Source organism: Choloepus didactylus, chromosome 2 (assembly GCF_015220235.1).
Source record: "Choloepus didactylus isolate mChoDid1 chromosome 2, mChoDid1.pri, whole genome shotgun sequence".
NCBI classification, from domain to species: Eukaryota; Metazoa; Chordata; class Mammalia; order Pilosa; family Megalonychidae; genus Choloepus; species Choloepus didactylus.
The window spans coordinates 181208920-181230356 of record NC_051308.1 but is presented as its reverse complement, the minus strand read 5'-3'; the positions used below and the strand labels follow the sequence as shown (position 1 = coordinate 181230356).

At 41.5% G+C, this 21437-nt stretch overlaps 1 protein-coding gene across 2 annotated transcripts in view; it reads left to right on the top strand.

The window, feature by feature from the left end:
- Nucleotides 1-675: 675 nt before the first annotated feature.
- Nucleotides 676-21437, top strand: part of CACHD1 (cache domain containing 1) — a 238237-nt gene continuing 217475 nt past the window's right edge. For both annotated transcript variants that reach the window (XM_037827018.1, XM_037827017.1), the window contains exon 1: nt 676-1420. In XM_037827018.1, coding sequence (XP_037682946.1) covers nt 1175-1420 — 246 coding nt within the window. In that variant the 5' untranslated portion in view covers nt 676-1174. The remainder of the gene's footprint in view (nt 1421-21437) is intronic.

Below are 21437 nucleotides of genomic sequence, written 5' to 3'. Positions count from 1 at the left end.
CTCAGTCTTTGTTACCTAAAAATTTGGGATAAAGATACTTCGTAGGAATGTCTTGGGGATTAAAGGATAATGTACACAAACCCCAGAGCACAGTGCTGGGCACATGGCAGCTAGTTTTATTTTTTTAAAAAAATCTGTGATGGAAGGAGTGCTAGCTATTATTAACATAGAAGAAAGGAAGTGGACACACAGTCGGCCGTCCCCCCCTTCCCAAATCTCTACCAGGCAGAAAGCAGAGTCCTAGAACTTAAAGGGACTTTCGATGGGTGGAACATTAAACGGGTGGGACCCCGGAGTCCTTCGCGTGGGTGGAGGTGGTGAGAGCTGAGGCCGCTGTCACCGGTAACGGGAAGGGTCCGAGTGACCATCCCCCCTTCAACCGTCGGGGCTTTGTACCCAGGAGGAGCGACTCGTCTCCCACCCCAGGGCGTCTCGTGGGGTAGGGGTGAAGGGGGGGAGAGGTTGTGAGGCGGGAACGAGGGAAAGAGAGGAGGGGCGGCTGGGGGAATTTCCCCGCCTCTCTTCTCGTTACATAAATCACCGCAGCGGTGGCAGCGGCGGTACAGCAGGGAAGTGCACGGAACCGTAGCGCAGCGTGGTGGCACTAGACACCTCCCTTTCCCCTACCTTTCTTTCTTTCAGTTTTTTTTTTTTTTTTTTTTTTTAAACCTTTCCCTCTCCCTCCACGCTCCGGTGACTGCCCCAGCCCGGTCGCCACTCCTCCTAACCGCCCGGCGCTCCAGCCCGCCCTCGCCGCCGCCAACGCCGCCTTGCTGTGCCGGGACCCGGGGGAAGCGAAAGCTCCGCGGCTCACAGCCGGACTGTTGGCCGCGCGGCCCGCGCAACTCAGGCTGCGGGTGCCGCCACCGCGTCTCTCGGAAACGCCCGCCGCGCCGCGGGGACCGTGCACACGTCCGGGGTCCCCAGGGCCGTTCCGCGACCGCTTCCTCTCCCGCCCGCCACCGGAGCTCGGCGACGGTGGCCGCCCGCGCTCCCGCCCTGTAGCCGGGCGCCCCCTAAGTTTAGGAGCCGCTGCGGCGGCGCGGCGAGGAGTCGGCAGAAGAGGAAGAAAGTTTTGCCGGGTGCGCCGAGCGGGCCCTGGGCGCACCTCCGGTTGCTCCTTCCCCGCTTCCCGGCTCCTGGAACTCGTCCGCGGGGAGTAGGGGCAGGCAGCATGGCCCGCGAGCCGGAGGAAGAGGAGACAGCGGGGGCAGCCACCCTGGCCGGCATCTGCCGGGGCTGGCCCTACCGAGCTGGGGCCGGGGCGCGGCGGCCGCCCCTCTGGCTGCTCTGCCTGATGGTGTGCTGGTTCCTGGGCGCCGTGGCCGACGCCGACTTCTCCATCCTGGACGAGGCGCAAGTGCTGGCGAGCCAGATGCGGAGGCTGGCCGTCGAGGAGCTGGGGGTCGTTACTATGCAGGTAGGTGGCCCTTTTCGCGCCCCCAAACTTGCCAGACAATCTGCCTTTCTCCACTGCCCAGACGCCCGACTCGTTTCCCAGCCCAGGTCCCGTTGCCTGTGCACCTACCCCTATGGTATGTAGAGTCCCCTTTTCTTCCCAATTCCTCCTGTCCTTCGCACAGAGCCCCCGGCTACGCACGAACTCGTCTTCCGTGTACTCGTTCATGCACTCATATACTCCTACTCTCCTCTGCAGAATCCCCTGTCCTTTGCACGGTACCCAGTTTCTCCCTCATAATCCCCGTCTTTAAGCACCCTCTTCTTTATCTTGGTGAGGACTCGCCGGTTTCCTTGCACCTCCTTCCTTAATTTGCACACATTTCCCCGCAGACTTTTTACCCCGCCAGCCCTGCAAACTCTCCTTTTCTCTTTGTGTATCCATCCCGGGGCAGCCGACTCCGCCTGGCTCGGACAATCTCCCGAGGCCCCCACTACCGAGGTGCACCGATGGGCGCTGGGAGGGAAGGCACCACAGCGTGCGCAGCTGCTCCCAGGGTCCCCCTGATTCCCAGGGGAGAGCGGCCTGGGGAGTGGTCTCTGCGCTCCCTTTCCCGGCCCGGGTGAATTGGGGGGGAGGGGCAGGCCTCGTAGATTCGTGGTAGATTCCCGACTCTTGTCCTGTGTGGGGACATTTTTTGTTGCTTTCCTCTGTTGCTGCTTTGGGTTGTGCGCTGTCCGCTGTGTGCTTTTTGTTTCGTGTGTGTGTGTGTGTGTGTGTGTGTGTGTGTGTGTGTGTGTTTGGAGGGAGGAGAAGGGAGCAAAGTGAATAAGGTTCCCATTTCTCCAGATTGTTTACCATGTCCGCCCCTCTCCCTCCCTCCCCCAAGGAAAGGAAGCGGGGCTTACAGAAAAATTGCCCGCGGCTAATAAGGAATCCTGAAGATGGTACTACTAATAACCAACAGTAGTAAAAATTGCCAACAGCAACCACCTGGAGATTCTATCCCGCCGTTGTTTTAATCTACTTGGCCCAAGGAAAGGCCCACTCGATTAGGAGAGGTTGAAAATGGCATTCCGACTCAGAAACTTGTGCCATAACATTCTTACGTAAAATAACATCATTCACTTGTGCATTCTAAACAACAATAATGGTGATGAATACGATCTTCGAAAGAGCTAAGTTTCCAGGGATGTGTTCTTGGAATAGGTTTTCTGATTTCCTTTCCCCCTGTGACCATCCCTCCCACTTCCCACCAAGAGGGGTGTTGAGTCACTTTGCGATTCAGGTTGCCTGTAAAGTTTTAACACACCCCATTTCCCACCTCCAAAGTCTCCTCCCAAGATGATACAATTTTCCTAAAGCCAGTTCTGGAGACCTTTTCCACTGTAGTGAAAAACCATTGCAATTTTTTAATTTTGAGGGGTAAAGTGAGGTTGAGGAGTAGATGGTTTGCTTGAAAGATAATTTTACGTTTATTTGCAGACACCGGGCTCTGAAGCGCAGTAATCGGATTTTATACATTTGCATAATAATAGATAAGCTTTTAAGTAAGATGCATCATTTAGCTATCCCTTTCTATGGAGATCTTTCAGGTTCAGATTCAGCTATAATTTTTTCCATATGCATTTTCTGACTGAAAGGAGGAAAGTGACTTTTGGAGGAGATGGAAGTAAAATGTTGGGATAAGACTAGGGTTTTTTTTTCAATGTCCAGTGTTTCAATTCAGAGCACAAATATGTTTTTGTTTTCTTGCATAGTGGCACCTCTTTTAATAAAGGAGATTTAATATGTTGCAGTTTGGGACTGTGCTTGTAGGATTAGTAAGCATATGTTCCCTTTACTCCATCAGTAAGGCTGAACAGGGATCTTAGGTTGTTTCCTGCCCCCACCTCATTCCCTTGTAAACTCAGTACTAGCTTTTTGTAAGATGCTGACAGCAGTTTTACTGTTTCTCACCCGATTCTGGACAAAAGGTGAAACCGGATCCCAACATATTGTCATTCAGGTAGGGATCCAAAGCAAATGTAGTTTTAAAAGGCTTCCCTGTTGAAAAGGAGACACTTCAGAAAAAAGCTCTGATCGGTGGGGGGTTTGTGCCCAAATGGCCCTTTATCTCCTCCCAACTGGCCTCTTTCTAACACCTTGGCAATCTCATTGTGGAAACTGGCCTCCTGCAGACAGGGTTTTGTAGGCAAAATGTGAAGTGGCTTCTCTCCTTTTTTGAGAGGGGAAGCACATACTGTATTTAAATTCCTTTTCTTGAGCTGTACGGTGATCTCCCACTTGCCTCCATCCGGGAAAATTGGTAAGAGTGTCTTTAATTTAGTTAGACTGACAGCTTGTGAGGGGAATACTTGTAAAATAAAATTTAATGCAGGTTAGATTATTGGACCTTAGAACAAAGACTGTGAGCCTCACATGTTTCTCTGTAAACCTTTGGGATTTGTTCAGTGAGACTGAAATTATGTGGATTTAGTTACCTAAAGTGCAGATTATGAGGTCTTCCGCAGTGCAGTGGTGGATTTTACAGATGTGGTACTAATCTGTTCAGAGGTTGCCTTATGTGGACATAAAGATGAGCTGGGTCAGACTTCCATATGCAGATTGAGGGGAGGGGTGGTCTTTGTGCAGAAAGGAATAGCCTCCTTTGCTTAAAGGATTGACTACTTTCGTTTGACCTTGGCATTTGGAGTACAGTGCAGACCTTACAGGAGTATCTCATTTTATGGGAAACTTTCTTTAGGTCAGTTTATATGTAAAAAGCCCACTTTCAAACTTTTAAATTGCTTCTGCTGGTGAAATTCTCCAAGGACAAATTTTTAGTTTTGAGAAATTGCAATCTAGGTCTGTTGTTTTGCAGCATTTGGAATGGCAGCACATAATGCTCACAGCGGTTGCAAGAGATAATTTTGCAAAAACAAAAACCAGTCAATCTTGCAGCACTGTAGTTACCCATAACATAGTATTTGTGTTTTTGATAGAGAAGAGGGTCTGAAAAGTGGCTCATCTAAAAGGGTTTCTTAGAAAGGTTTTTTAATGGAAGCTGCCTATTCATGTTTTGTTGTTGTTCCTTTATAGTAGTGGACAAAATAAAAAAATCTTTAAATGATTTGTGCTAACCAGTTTTGCCAGTGCCCTGGGAAAGCTGCCACTGAATGCTGCCCCCCTGGCAGCAGACCCATACATCATGGGTACAAGTCAAAAACCTAATCTTCGACTCCTCAGGGGTCTGGCGGTGTGAAGCCATCATCATTGCCTTCTGGGGAGCAGTGAGAGGCTGTGTCCGGGGAGACTTGCTTCTGTTCATTCATTCATGTATCAGGTTCTTATCAAGCAGCATAATGGTGTGGAAAGAACCCCACATTGGGTGACTGGAGACCTGGGTTCCGGCTTTGTCATTTACAAATTGAGTGATCTTTATCTGTAAAATTGGGGCTGATGATCCTTCCTAGAGATTTTCCCTGGGCACTTAATGAAATAGTGTATGTGAAAGCACCTGTTAAGCTGGGGCTGAGAAATGTTAATGGATGTAATTGTTCTTAAATTGATAAATGATTATTAATTGCTTAGTGAGCACAGAATACTGTGCTTAGGTTGTCAGGTGTGGGGGAGGGGGCACAAAGAAGTATTCTAGCACAGCCCCTTAAGGAGTTTATAATCTGGTGGCGAAGGTAAGATTGCACAGGTAAAACAGTTAATTAACAATGCCTGCTTGTTGGAAGGCATATCTAGCTTGGGAGTCATTTCACCAGGCACTTATAAGGCCCATTTAACATTATATGACAATACAGGCTTCCTCACAGCAAGGGCCTGGCACACAGCCAGGGTGCCCGCCTTGATGTTTGCTCCCACACAGCTCGGCTAGGCTGGGCATACTCACTGTGAACTTGGCAGACACACCAGCAGGTTGGTCAGACAGCTGCTGTATGGGGCCTGGAGGGGGTTTCCTTCCAGTAGGGGCAGAAGAAATACCAGAAGCCCCAACTGTAGCTTGAACTCAAATCAAAGAAAGAACAGCAACCAGGACAGATTTGACTTCAGGAACCGAAGGGCTCAGCCGGTGCAGAGGTGGTGTTTGAAAGTATGAAACTATGTTGTAAGTAATGATTGCAGCTGATGGTGAAAAGAGCAAACCTTCTTTGTATGCAACAGAACATAGATACATATTGTTCATCTGTTCATTCATTTTTGCATATATCCAACAAACTTTAGGGATCTGTCTTCTCTATGAGAGGATTTGGATTAGACTAGGCTGGGGATACAAGGTCCATCAGGCCTGGCCTGGGCCCTTCACTTCTCACCTATTGATAGACCCCAAAAGAGGTCTTACGATACAGGGGGTTGGCAAGAGGCATACAGGCATTACGATGCAGTGCATTAATGCAGTGTTAGTGATGGACACAAGGTATCATGGAAGCACAGAGCATATGTCCAAACACAGATACTAGTCCTGAAAGCATCAGCAGCTTCAAACATGAAGGGCAACCAAATTAGCGTTTCATCAGATATTTCTAATTCGCTTTGGTGGCACTGGCACGAGAGCTGGTATATCTTAATGCCCAAATAGGAGGGCTGTGGCTGTCACTACTGTGCTTGTTGATTTGATTCTCATGTCTTATTTTATTTCTTTGGCCGTCACTGCCTAGAGTTTCTACAGTATTGGACACAAATGTCTTGGTGGTTCTATTACAACTGCGTTGTTGATTTGCAGTCATGTTTAGGAAAGATTTGTGTTTTCCCCTAAATCATTTCCCCCAAATTGGGCTTGGCATGATTTAGAGTGATTTGAACATGTTCTTGTGCAGTATGGAATGTTTTAGGAAAAAAAAAAATCACTTGCATTTACAAATAATGTGGTTTGATTCTATGCCCTGTGTAAATATAAGCATTAGTAGAAAAAATTGCTGCTTTACTCTCCTGAAATTGGATGTTTGGGATAGAAGAAAATTGACCATTGATAGATGAATCTGGGTTGAACTTGGTAAGGAAGAGCCCAAGAGGAAGCATGTTGAGTGACCTCTGATTGCCTGTTGCTGTGGTGCTTAGTGCCTCCTCAGCTTCCTTCACACTAATGCCTGTTTGGCATCCTCCCTTGGGCTTATGTTTTTCTTGCCAATTCTCCTTGAGTCTGGAGGAGTTTGGGGGAGGGGGAAGGAGATGGTTTCACATTTTAGAACTAGTTGGTGCTATTTCTGGGTGATGCTTGAGGAGTTCCTTCCTTGAGCTTAAGTGGATGAACAGAGAGGAACCTTGTAAATCTTTGGAATTTTGGTATTACCTTTCATCACGGAGTGGGATTTATTCTGGATCTGCTTAAACTTCGTGAAAGAATTTATTGAAATTCAAAAATATGATGGGACAACAGGGACAACAACAATTTTGACTCAGCCAATTATTAACTGTAACTTCCAGCATGTTACTAAATATCTCTGAACTTCAGTATATCCATTCATGTTGCATGTAGTTAATAGGGAAATATATTTTAAAGGTAAAGTGTGTTGCACAGGGCCAAGCATGGGCCAACATATATTTATGTTTATAAATACAGGAGTGTCAGGGCACAGAGCCTGGAACGCAACAAACATGTAGCTCCTGACCCTGAGTGAAACCAAAATCCAAACTTCAGGACCTGCAGATTTCAGTGGGTTGGTTGGTTTCAGTCCTCTGTCTCAGAGGTTTCCAAAATGTGGTATACAGACCTCAGAGCATGTACAAGACTATCCGTTGGGATGCATGAAGAAATAATAGGCCTACTATTCATACTCATTTCTCCCCAACTTTTTATTATAAAGGTTTTTGAAAACATACAAAAATAAAGAGAATAGTGTAAGAACTCCCACGTACACACACCCACTTAAATAATTCTCAAATTGTGGTCAGGCTTGTTTTCATGTCTACCTCTACCTGCTCTTCCCCTCTCCCAGATTATTTTGAAGGAAATTCCAGACATCACTTAATTTCATTTGTAACACCACATCTGCTTGTTTGTATTCTCTCTCCCTTCTGGAGGAGCTGGAGTGGGAAAGGGACAAGACATGAAAACCTGTGTGTGGGAGAGAAGGGAGGATTGAAGAGCAAGAGTTGGATTATCTACAGATTTCTCTTCTGATCAGTCTGTCAGCAATTATGCACTGGGTGCTTGGTGCTGTATTAGAGGCTGGGAGAGTGCAGGAGAAATACAGGACATTTGGGGCATCCCCTCTGGGAGCTTATGTCTTGTCAGAGAAGCTAAATCCATTTGTGTGATTCCAGGCATTATAGAAAGAAATGCTAGAACATGGGGTATATATTACACCTGGGATTCCTAAATCTAATGCTTACAGGGGTCAGTTAGAGAAAATGAGTGAAGTGGGCCAGATTAGGACAGTAGGAAGTAAGGCTGACTGTTAAACACACTGGGGGACACAGGTCCTGGCTGAAGGGGGGTAGGTGCTACTCTTGATTGTGGCCAAGTGGACAATTGTGTCAAGTGCTGTCAATTTGGAGAAGCTATAAATCTGGTTTTCACATGAAACCTCTTGATTCTTAAAATGTTGGCAACTAATTCAGATTGGAAAAAGAAAACACTGTGTGGGCCAAACAAAACATGTCTGCAGGCTGGATTGAGCCGGAGGCCACCAATTTGCAGCGTCTGGATTAGAGTTACTCGGCTGGCCTCCAGGAGGTAAAACCAATGCTGGTGAGTAACGGTTATGGAGAAGCAAATTTCTGTTTGATTTAAAGAAAAACTTTCTGTGAGAAGAGTTCTGAAATGGATTGCCTTGAAAGATGAGCTCCCTGACATCATAATTCCTTCAACAAATATTTATTGAATGTTTATTTTTGTGCCAGGCACAATGTTAGGCTTTAGGATAGCCGTCGGTTAATTTCAGATGTAATGAATGTTATTAGAGAGGCGGTACAGATGCCTGGAGGAAGTACGTCAGGGATGTTAACCTGTTTGGGGGCTGGGAGGGATTAGGGAATGCCTCACTGAGGAAATGGAATAAATAGGAATAGGTTAGTCAAAGAGTGGCATTTCCAGAAGGAAAACTTGGCAACTTCAAGGAATGGACAAATGACAGTAAGGTGAGGAGTTTAAAGAGTTAAAGAGAAGGAGGAGAGGGCACAAGAAGAGGCTGGAGAAGTAGACAAAGGTCAGGTTATGGATCTTCGTGTCGGTGGACACATGTTACGTGGCAGGTAACAAAATACCGGACTCATGCTGGCTTGAACGATAAAGGAAATTTCTGCTTTATATGGTTGAAGAGTTTGGGGTAAATATTAGGGCAGGGCTGTACTAGGACTCAGTAGCCTACCCTGTTTCCCTCTCTTCACATGCCTCACTTCTTAAATAGGTACCTTAAGTAGGTTCTCCTCTCTGTTTCAAGATGGTCTGCAGTCGCTTTCCAGCGGTGAGTTGGGAATTAGCTGCTGTTTTCCTGAGTCCTTTATTTTTTGAGGAGGTGTGCTCTGGGGAGAGGAACCAGGAGTTTGAAAAGAACTTTGTACCTAGAAAACTCAGCTGAAGTGATTTAAGATTCATACACAGTTAGCTACCAGCTGCTAGGGTCTACCCCCGTTCTCGGTTCTCTTCCCTCAGGTCTGGTGTGGGGAGGTGCTTTGTGCTTTCTGCTTAAGATTCACAGGCAGGTTGGTTGGCTGCCCACTGCAGTCTGCCTTGAAGGGTTGTGCAAATCCAGCTTCGGCAGGCCTGTCCTCGAGTGCCGTTTCTCTCTGACCTCTCAGGTCCACAGATCACTGTCTGCCATGAGAGTTGGGAAGGACCAGAGAGATAGTTGAATCCACCCCCCTCATTTTTCAGAAAATTGAAGTCAAATAGGGAAGTGGCTCTCTGGAGTTCACAACAATAATAAACGGTCATTTAGAACTCAAGTCTTAGTCTCCTGACTCTTGCTTTTTGCACTTTTCCACAGTATAACCCTCTGGGAGCCTCAGTGTTCCAAGAGAAGTTTGCCTTAAAATGGAAAGAAACCTTGACTTAATTGTATTCATTCCTTTTTGAGAAAACAGAAGTTTTTTTTGACTTATTATTTTGTGGCTGAGAACTTAAAGGTGATCATCTTATTTGACAGCTGACTAGTCTTGTCTTTTTTTTTTTTTTTTTTTTTTTTTTTTAGGTTGTTAAATTCCTAGAAGTCAATGAGCCAAGGAAGAAATAGAAAAATTCTGAAGTTACTAGAATGTGGTCAGATTTTTTTTTAAGAGTAATTTTACATGGTCTATAGCTATTTATAATTGTGTACTTTACCACCAAAGTAATTTTTTATTGAAAAAAAATCTTAAAAAATCAAATTTATGAAGGAACAACCTTGGTTATTTGGTGTTTATTTATTTAAAAACCACAGGAAGAAATTATACCTCTTGGTTTTCAGACATAATTCTGTTTCTCTCTCCCTTGTTTAGAATATGAAGTTCTTTCCCTTTTTTGTTGAAAATTGCAATAGTATTATTACTTTGGAAGGAGTTGTTTGATTTGATAATGCAACAAAATGTATGTCATCCTTGCCCTCTTGTTCTGAGGTCAAAAGTAGCTTTTCCCTACTTCAGATTTTTATAGTCGAATGATTCCTGAGGTCATTACTGTTTGAAAAAAGTTCCGCTGCCTAAATACCAGAGTGGATCAACTAAAAAGTAGCTTATGTTCCATATTTCCCTGGAAATAGTGTGCTTTATTGTAATTGTAGAGTGGAAGCACTGCAGTAAAATCTTATCTGTTGTATGATGTGTCTTTGTTCAGTTCCAACCATTCTAGTCATTTTAAAGGCTCAGTCAGAGCTTGAGACTGCAGCATTTCTTTGCTCTATCCCTCTTGGATTTTTTTTTTTTTTTAATTTTATTTTTACATTGGAGTATTTTGAAAGATACTTCCAGGCCGTGGTAGAAGGACAGTGAGAATGGGTGAGCCACTGAGAATGAATCTGAATTTTTAATTAGGCTTTGAGTTGTTTCTTCAAAGTATGGAGACATCATTAGTGATGTAAGTCTTGTTGCATTAGCAGAGACTGACATTTTACTTCAAATGCAGGGAGTGCAGCTGTCTTGTGCAGATAAAACTTGCCAAGTGCAGAATAGCAAGGTGGATTGGTAGATAATTAGCTGTCCCACATTGCTGCAGTGTGGAAGAAGCCTGCCAGTCATGGGCAGGAAGGAGGAATTATTAGCAGGAGAAAATCTAAGTGTGTCATAAAGCAATTTGGAATCACTTCAGCTGTGGCAGAGCTGATAAGCTTATATTAAGGAAACAACACAAACTGAGTCTAATATTTGGTGGCCAACTTTTTGTCTTCTCTTTCTTAAAAAAAAAAACTTACTTCAAAAGAGGAATAGCTGAAGTTAATGATCCATAAATACACTGAAGTACAGATTCATCAGTCTGCCCCAATTCTGTGTCTAAAATAATTAACCCAGCTTAAAATAGTCTTCATATTTCCATGTCACTTGAAAATAAAATGAATATTCTACATGGGGGAAAAAAAATCACAGGGAAGCCATAGAGGCTTGGCAATTACTATGCTGTGTGTAACCATGAAACGATGTTTAAAGAAGAAATTATGAAGTATATTATTTCTCTGATATAAATGTATAATATAAATGGACTGAAGTTATTTCTATGGCTTTAATAGTTATGAGATACATAAAATACATATGCACACATAAATATATGCAAATATGTATATGTGTATATCCATATCCATATTTATGTGTGTGTATGTATATATATTTACAACTTTAAATTTTTTCTGTGATCATCACATTTGTCTCTGAGAAATTAGAGGTGCAGAAAGATCTTATCCATGCTCAAACATTTTCCTGTCCACTTGAGACTTCTTGGGATGATTTTGTCCCTTTGATTGCTCCCTGAGCCTTCTGGTTCATTTACTGGGTCCCTTTGTCCTAATTCCATCTGCTTTTGTTGATTGGCTTTCTCTAAAGCCAGCCCCCACTCGGCAGTCCAGAGAGGAGAGAACTGCCCTTGGCCTTTGGAGAGAGCCAGTTTTCTGGTTTTTCTCTTTACTTCTTGTTGTCCCTAACTAGGTGAATGTTAGTCACAGGATTTTTGTTTCCCTGAGGGTTTCGGAAAAAGCTTGGAGAACTGAGGTTTTTGGCTGTCTTAGCCTATTTGACCTGAGTTGGCTTCAGTAACCCTCCTGTGAAGTGGGGGTATTTATCTGTCTGTAATCTTGGCAGGGCTAGACCATGTGCTGATAAAGAACCAATTGCATTTGTTTCAGGTGTTTTACAGTTGAGAACTTGGAGACAGAGATAATATAAATTCAAATAACCATAAAGGAGGCCTGAACGTTTTTATTTGCATGCATATTCAGATAGTAAATGTGAACAAGAGTTGCCAACAGTAAAACATTGTAGAGATGAGTGTTACTATTATAAAGTATTAGCTCTCACAGGGAAGAGCCCAGATTATCCATCTCATAGTCCTGGTATGGTTTGTTCTATCTCTGACACATGCTGAGGACTCCAAAAATGTCTGGGCCACAAAAATTATGTAACAGTCTTTGAACCCTAGACTCTGTAACTTTCTAATATCTTATTCCAAACTTAGCATTTACTACTTTTTGTTTAAATCCTTCTTTATTTCTTCACACATCCAAAACTACAGTGTTTAATGTGTCAATTTCATTACTTACCAAAACTTTAGACTTATTGCAAAATTTCTTGGGCCTTTACTTGCTACTGAAGATTGAAAATGTTTGTCTTCTACAGTGTCAGACTCATTTGGACTCTAAGTTCTGATATTTAATTACTTCATGACAGGGAAAGTTGGTATGTATATATAGTGAGGACATTTAGCAATGTACAAATTACATGAAATATTTGTATATTTGTAAATTATATACTTAGAGCTTCTTTAGCCAAGAGGTTAGAATTCATTAATTAATTTGCTTAACCAGTGTTTATTGAGCACATACTATGTGCCAGGTACCATGTTTGGTTTTGAGTTTAAAGTTGTTGGGAAAAAAAGAGAGACATAGTTTCTATTCTTATGGAATATATAGCTTAATAGAGGAAATAGACATTAGACAAATACAAATTGTAAATTTTGAATAGTGTTATGAAGGAAACATGGATTTTATTAGAAAGAGTACCAGAGAGTTACATAGCAACCAGGGGGTTCATTTCTCCCCTGTTATTCCCTGTCACCCTTTGGGTGATATCTCGTCCCTAGGCCGGCTTTGCCTGTAGTAAAATGAGTGCAGTGATTCCAGACCTCCCAGGAGTATATCACAATCTTCAGACCAGGGCACCTCCCTTCGTACGCATTGAACAACACCTTAGGCTTCACCTTGATTGGACCATGCCTCTTTGGAACACTTACTGTGGTTAGTGTAATGTAAGAGGGTGGGATTACATTGGTTTATGCTAATCAGGACCCTAGAATTGGGGGTTAATTCCATCTACTTTACTGACTGCTTACATAGTCCAGTGGTTTGGACAGCAGAGAGGTAATACTCCATTTCACTGTAATTATCACTGTCACCATTTCAATGCCAGGGAATAATTTTGATAATTTTGGCTAGAGTCCTTCTTATGCTGAACTACTCTCCCTTTTTAAAATTTAATCTAGTATTTACTGAGTATCTTCTATGTCTAATCTCAAGAGAGATAGGAAACATCAGAAGCACATGATAGTGTAATGTCAGCATAAGTATCTGGGACTGCTTAATCTATTTGGTTTGTAGAAGAATCCAAATAATTTAGTTTAAAGGGCCATTTTAATATTTTTATATTAGAATAACATTTTAACATTTTGTGAAGTGGTTGTGGTTTGGAATTGTCCATGCTGGTGGGTTTACATTTTTAAACATATTGCTGCAGATACATCTTAACAACGTAATACATTTTGTAGATAAAAAGAATCACATTTCTAAGCACCTAGTGGCAAATATTTCTATAATTTTCAGATTTTTGACCAATCTCCATTTGCTCAGTTCTAATTCCTCTATGGCTGTGTCTGTTCCTTGATGATTTTCACAAAATTTCTGAGGAGAACTGTTACTTTAGAATATGGTTATTAAATAGTTCCATTTAAATCAGTTAGTTATTGAAATGAAATAATGTTTTATATGTTTTCAAATGCACATGAAAACAATTTTTACCTGATTTTAATGAATGATTTTTTTGAGGCATTTAGAGTTCCGAGGACAATTAGCATCTATTTTTGCACAGTTATCAAAAATTCATTGTATAGGGAATTTCATTATGAACATAGTAAAATATCATAAAGGAGGTGAAGTATATCCCTCCCTCAGTTTATTCTTCAATAATTTGTCTTCTATTTGATTTGAATCAAATTATTATAGGACTTTCATATAACAATGAATTTCTTATTTAATTAGCATTGGTGTTTGTAAGTTATTAAAGGTATTGTGGAGGCCATTTCCCAAAATATCTGTATTGAATAAAGAGATGGGAAGTTTGCTCACATAACTGCTATTGTTCGTCCACCCATTCATTCTTTCAACATACAGTGTGTCTACAACCTGCCTCACACTAGGCCTTATTCAGTGGATTTAGGTATCTTCTATTCCATTAGAACTGGCTTTTATACATTGGTCCTCTTAATTATGACTCTAAGATAGTCATTCTACAGACTGACATTGGAATATTTATTCTCATTTTTATGATCACATTAGAATTCAATGAATGCCTTTTTCTTCCAAGCATTCTCATCACTCTATAACACCTCTAAAACTTCAGAAATGACTCTTGGATGTAAACAATCTAACCAGTAAAATTAACTAATGAAGTAATTCCTTCATTTAGCAGGTATTTATTTAATGCCTACTGTGAGCCAGAAGCTCTTGTAGTTGTTGAAGATGGAGTAGTGAACATTCTTCTGGGAGTGGACATTCTACTGGGGGTGGATTAGTAAGCTGGCTGGGAGAGACAGGGGATGAGGATCAGTTCAGGGAAATTATGCGAATGCAATGGCCAAGACTTCTGCTGGCTGGCTGGGGCGGGGTCACCTGGCATGGAGGGCCCTATTTAGAGGCATTTACTCTTTTCAGGCTGGTCTGTCCCCAGCTGCATTTCTTATTTATGGCATTTTCAGAAGACTCCCAAGTGGTCTGTAAATAATGACTGTGCTTCCCTCTTCCTCTGAGTGCTTCTGGTAAACCCTCAACTTCGTTTTTAATTTCTTTTTTCTAACTGAGCTGTCAGTTGCCCTGAGACTTAGTCCATGATCCCATCTCCGAGGACTGTCTGGTCAGGAAAGGGAATGCTTAACTTGTAGGTTTTGTGGATGTGCTTTTGATGGTCCGAGTGAGTCATTCAAACCAAAAGCCATTTTAAAGTAGTACAGAGAGGCCTTCCCCGTAGAAGGCAAGAGACGTGAACGGTTCCAGCCCTCCCCGGTTTACAAACAGTCTGGCTTCCAAAGCTCATTTCTAAGGCTGTTGTTTGGAACAACATTCACCCAGAGGGGTTTAAAAGGAGATCCAATTCCTAGACCAACCCACAAAAGCCTGTTTATAGAAATCTGGATTTTAATCCAAGCTCCTTTATTATTTTTCTGACCCTCTATGTCCTCACTGTACAAATTGGGCTGTGTGTCTAGTGTTGTTGTAAGGGTGAAATGAGGTAAGGTCTGCAAGAAGATCTAGCTTCCTTTTCTTTATGTGAAGGTGGAGACTGCTGGCTTTTCAGAATTTAATGCTCCACTCCTCACCTCTAGGTTGGGAGCAGCTATAAGGGGTCCTGGCTCTAAGTGGGGATGGGAAATGAGTAGGGTAAATCACCAATGTTATTAAGGGCAGGGGCAAAGGACATGTTATAATATTATTAGCTACTATTTACTGAGCACTTACTATGCACCACATTATGGCCATTGTTATTTAACTCAGGCATAACCCAGCCAAAGTGTCTGCTCCAAATAGCTTTGGTCACAGGGATCCCGGCAGCCTACCTCAGCCCCTGACTACTTTGACCCAGGTATTTTCAGTTTAGCTCCTGCTTATGGATTGAGTGTAGCTATTTGGGAATGTTTTTGTCTGTCACTAAGCAGTTTCAACACAAAGGAAGATGCTTTTCAAATTCCCAAAGGGCAGAGGCAGCCTTCTGGCTGGTACTGTGGGTCTGATGGGCCCGGTTTCCTCTTGAAATGCCTTCCTGTGATGTTATAACTGAAAAGATGGAGGGCCGTTTGATCCAAGCCTAGGATTTGTTGGCTACAGGGTTTTTGTTAATAGAAAACACTCCTGCACCTCTAGGGGGGAGAAATTAAAGCACATACTTCTTCCTCTTTGACCTTCTAACCCTTGCCATTTACATCAAACACGCACTGTGCAAGAAAGCTAAATTAATAATCTGTGATGGCTTCCTCTCTAACAAGCCTCACTTTAAACCTGGCATTTTCTCCTAATGCTGATGAGTTTCCATCTTCTCAGATGGTGTGTGCCCTTCAGACATCTGAGAGGAGGAAGTGCACTTTGCTAACACTATTCTCCATTCAATGGGCTTAAAAAATATTCTGCCTTTTAAGATCGATTAAAAACTAGTTATACAAAGGCCAGCGATTTGGCAGCTCCAAGCCTCAATTTCTTTATCTGTGAAATGGGAATAGTAGTATCTACCTCAGAGAGTTGTGGTGAAGACAAAATGAAAGAATGCATATAAAAGTGCTTTGTATCATGCTTTTCAGTTATAGCCATGTATTCTCAGGGGAGGCCAGCAAATACTTGCTGGTACTGCAGATATAGGAGCAGAGCAAAATTTCTCTTTCAAAATGTAGGACTGAAAGCTTCTGCCACATAATTTTCAGTAAACTCATCCCTATGGAGTCCTTATGTAAAAGTTAAAAGATGATATCTAGAAGAAATTTGCTTAATTAATTTTAACAAAATGAATAAATAAACTGTTTAGTCAGTAGAGATCAGTATGGTGGAAACTTCAGTGTTACTAATTCCTTAAGTTTGTTTCCTTGCTTTAGGGATTGGGGCAGGAGTTGCTTTCAAAATGTCAGGACTTGAAATACTCAGTCCATGAATATGATGATTGTCTATACAGTAACCCAAAGTAGTGGAAAAAGAGGCTATCTTTTCTTCAAGGAATCACCTTTTAATTTTTTAAAAAATAATTAACAGTAAGACACTACCTTTGCTGTGTCGCAATCATGTACTTTTTTTTTTTTACCTTTATTTATTTATGTATTTTTTAATCTTCATTTTATTGAGATATATACACATACCACGCAGTCATACAAAACAAATTGTACTTTCGATTGTTCACAGTACCATTACATAGTTGTACATTCATCACCTAAATCAATCCCTGACACCTTCATTAGCACACACACAAAAATAACAAGAATAATAATTAGTGAAAAAGAGCAATTGAAGTAAAAAAGAACACTGGGTACCTTTGTCTGTTTGTTTCCTTCCCCTATTTTTCTACTCATCCATATAAACTAGACAAAGTGGAGTGTGGTCCTTATGGCTTTCCCAATCCCATTGTCACCCCTCATAAGCTACATTTTTTTTTTTTTTATCATCATTTTATTGAGATATATTCACATACCACGCAGTCATACAAAACAAATTGTACTTTCGATTGTTTACAGTACCATTACATAGTTGTACATTCATCACCTAAATCAATCCCTGACACCTTCATTAGCACACACACAAAAATAACAAGAATAATAATTAGAGTGAAAAAGAGCAATTGAAGTAAAAAAGAACACTGGGTACCTTTGTCTGTCTGTTTCCCTCCCCTACTTTTCTACACATCCATCCATAAACTAGACAAAGTGGAGTGTGGTCCTTATGGCTTTCCCAATCCCCTTGTCACCCCTCATAAGCTACATTTTTATACAACTGTCTTCGAGATTCATGGGTTCTGGGTTGTAGTTTGATAGTTTCAGGTATCCACCACCAGCTACCCCAATTCTTTAGAACCTAAAAAGGGTTGTCGAAAGTGTGCGTAAGAGTGCCCACCAGAGTGACCTCTCGGCTTCTTTTGGAATCTCTCTGCTACTGAAGCTTATTTCATTTCCTTTCTTTTTTTTTTTTTTTTTTTTTTTTTTAAATCTTCATTTTATTGAGATATATTCACATACCATGCAGTCATACAAAACAAATCGTACATTCGATTGTTCACGGTACCATTACGTAGTTGTACATTCATCACCTAAATCAATCCCTGACACCTTCATTAGCACACACACAAAAATAACAAGAATAATAATTAAAGTAAAAAAGAGCAATTGAAGTAAAAAAGAACACTGGGTACCTTTGTCTGTTTGTTTGTTTGTTTCCTTCCCCTATTTTTCTACTCATCCATCCATAAACTAGACAAAGGGGAGTGTCGTCCTTATGGTTTTCCCAATCCCATTGTCACTCCTCATAAGCTACATTTTTATACAATTGTCTTCGAGATTCATGGGTTCTGGGTTGTAGTTTGATAGTTTCAAGTATCTACCACCAGCTACCCCAATTCTTTAGAACCTAAAAAGGGTTGTCTAAAGGGTGCATAAGAGTGCCCACCAGAGTGACCTCTCGGCTCCTTTTGGAATCTCTCTGCTACTGAAGCTTATTTCATTTCCTTTCACATCCCCCTTTTGGTCAAGAAGATGTTCTCCGTCCCACGATGCCGGGTCTACGTTCCTCCTTGGGAGTCATATTCCACGTTGCCAGGGAGATACACTCCCCTGGGTGTCTGATCCCACGTAGCGGGGAGGGCAGTGATTTCACCTTTCAAGTTGGCTTAGCCAGAGAGAGAGGGCCACATCTGAGCAACAAAGAGGCATTCGGGAGGAGGCTCTTAGGCACAACCATAGGGAGGCCTAGCCTCTCCTTTGCAGCAACCGTCTTCCCAAGGGTAAAACCTATGGTAGAGGGCTCAACCCATCAAACCACCAGTCCCCTATGTCTGTGGTCATGTTAGCAACCATCGAGGTGGGGTAGGCCAATACCCCTGCATTCTCCACAGGCTCCTCAAGGGGGCACTACATCTTTTTTTCCTTGTTTTTTTTTTTCTTTAACTTTCCCTTCTTTTTTAAATCAACTGTATGAAAAAAAAGTTAAAAAGAAAACAAACATACAATAAAAGAACATTTCAAAGAGACCATAACAAGGGAGTAAGAAAAAGACAACTAACCTAAGATAACTGCTTAACTTCCAACATGTTCCTACTTTACCCCAAGAAAGTTACATAATATAGCAACATTTCTGTGAACTTGTTCCTACTATATCCATCAGAAATTAACAGACCATAGTCATTCCTGGGCATCCCCAGAACGTTAAATAGCTTATCTGTTCTTCTTGGATTATTGTTCCCCCTTCCTTAATTGCTCTCTATTGCTAGTTCCCCTACATTCTACATTATAAACCATTTGTTTACATTTTTCAAAGTTCACATTAGTGGTAGCATATAATATTTCTCTTTTTGTGCCTGGCTTATTTCGCTCAGCATTATGTATTCAAGGTTCATCTATGTTGTCATATGTTTCACGAGATCGGTCCTTCTTACTGACGTGTATTATTCCATCGTGTGTATATACCACGTTTTATTTATCCACTCATCTGTTGAAGGACATTTGGGTTGTTTCCATCTCTTGGCAATTGTGAATAATGCTGCTATGAACATTGGCGTGCAGATATCTGTTCGTGTCACTGTTCTCCGACCTTCCGGGTATATACCGAGAAGTGCAATCGCTGGATCGAATGGTAACTCTATATCTAGTTTTCTAAGGAACTGCCAGACTGACTTCCAGAGTGGCTGAACCATTATACAGTCCCACCAACAATGAATAAGAGTTCCAATTTCTCCACATCCCCTCCAGCATTTGTAGTTTCCTGTTTGTTTAATGGCAGCCATTCTAATCGGTGTTAGATGGTATCTCATTGTGGTCTTAATTTGCATCTCTCTAATAGCTAGTGAAGCTGAACATTTTTTCATGTGTTTCTTGGCCATTTGTATTTCCTCTTCAGAGAACTGTTTTTTCATATCTTTTGCCCATTTTATAATTGGGCTGTCTGTACTATTGTCATTGAGTTGTAGGATTTCTTTATATATGCAAGATATCAGTCTTTTGTCAGATACATGGTTTCCAAAAATTTTTCCCCATTGAGTTGGCTGCCTCTTTACCTTTTTGAGAAATTCCTTTGAGGTGCAGAAACTTCTAAGCTTGAGGAGTTTCCATTTATCTATTTTCTCTTTTGTTGCTTGTGCTTTGGGTGTAAAGTCTAGGAAGTGGCCGCCTAATACAAGGTCTTGAAGATGTTTTCCTACATTATCTTCTAGGAGTTTTATGGTACTTTCTTTTATATTGAGATCTTTGGTCCATTTTGAGTTAATTTTTGTGTAGGGGGTGAGGTAGGGGTCCTCTTTCATTCTTTTGGATATGGATATCCAACTCTCCCAGCCCCATTTGTTGAAAAGACCATTATGACTCAGTTCAGTGACTTTGGGGGCCTTATCAAAGATCAGTCGGCCATAGATCTGAGGGTCTGTCTCTGAATTCTCAATTCGATTCCATTGATCTATATGTCTATCTTTGTGCCAGTACCATGCTGTTTTGGCAACTGTGGCTTTATAATAAGCTTCGAAGTCAGGGAGTGTAAGTCCTCCCACTTCGTTTTTCTTTTTTAGAGTGTCTTTAGCAATTCGAGGCATCTTCCCTTTCCAAATAAATTTGATAACTAGCTTTTCCAAGTCTGCAAAGTAGGTTGTTGGAATTTTGATTGGGATTGCATTGAATCTGTAGATGAGTTTGGGTAGAATTGACATCTTAATGACATTTAGTCTTCCTATCCATGAACATGGAATATTTTTCCATCTTTTAAGGTCCCCTTCTATTTCTTTTAGTAGAGTTATGTAGTTTTCTTTGTATAGGTCTTTTACATCTTTGGTTAAGTTTATTCCTAGGTACTTGATTTTTTTAGTTGCTACTGAAAATGGTATCTTTTTCTTGAGTGTCTCTTCAGTTTGTTCATTTCTGGCATATAGAAACATTACTGACTTATGTGCATTAATCTTGTATCCCGCTACTTTGCTAAATTTGTTTATTAGCTCTAGTAGCTGTATCGTCGATTTCTCAGGGTTTTCTAAATATAAGATCATATCATCTGCAAACAATGACAGTTTTACTTCTTCTTTTCCAATTTGGATGCCTTTTATTTCTTTGTCTTGCCGGATTGCCCTGGCTAGCACTTCCAGCACAATGTTGAATAACAGTGGTGACAGCGGGCATCCTTGTGTTGTTCCTGATCTTAGAGGGAAGGCTTTCAGTCTCTCACCATTGAGTACTATGCTGGCTGTGGGTTTTTCTTATATGCTCTTTATGATGTTGAGGAAGTTTCTTTCAGTTCCTACCTTTTGAAGTGTTTTTGTCAAAAACGGATGTTGGATTTTGTCAAATGCTTTTTCAGCATCTATTGAGATGATCAATTCATTTTTCCCTTTTGACTTGTTAATGTGTTGTAATACATTGATTGATTTTCTTATGTTGAACCATCTTTGCATGCCTGGAATGAACCCCACTTGGTCATGGTGTATGATTTTTTTAATGTGTCTTTGGATTTGATTTGCAAGTATTTTGTTGAGGATTTTTGCATCTATATTCCTTAGGGAGATTGGCCGGTAGTTTTCCTTTTTTGTAGCATCTTTGCCCGGTTTTGGTATTAGATTGATGTTAGCTTCATAAAATGAGTTAGGTAGTGTTCCATTTTCTTCAATGTTTTGAAAGAGTTTGAGTAAGATTGGTGTCAGTTCTTTCTGGAAAGTTTGGTAGAATTCCCCTGTGAAGCCATCTGGCCCTGGGCATTTATTTGTGGGAAGATTTTTGATGACTGATTGGATCTCTTTGCTTGTGATGGGTTGGTTGAGGTCTTCTACTTCTTCTCTGGTCAGTCTAGGTTGTTCATATGTTTCCAGGAAATTGTCCATTTCCTCTACATTATCCAGTTTGTTGCCATACAGTTGTTCATAATATCCTCTTAGAATTTTTTTAATTTCTTCAGGATCTGCAGTTATGTCACCTTTTTCATTCATTATTTTGTTTATATGGGTC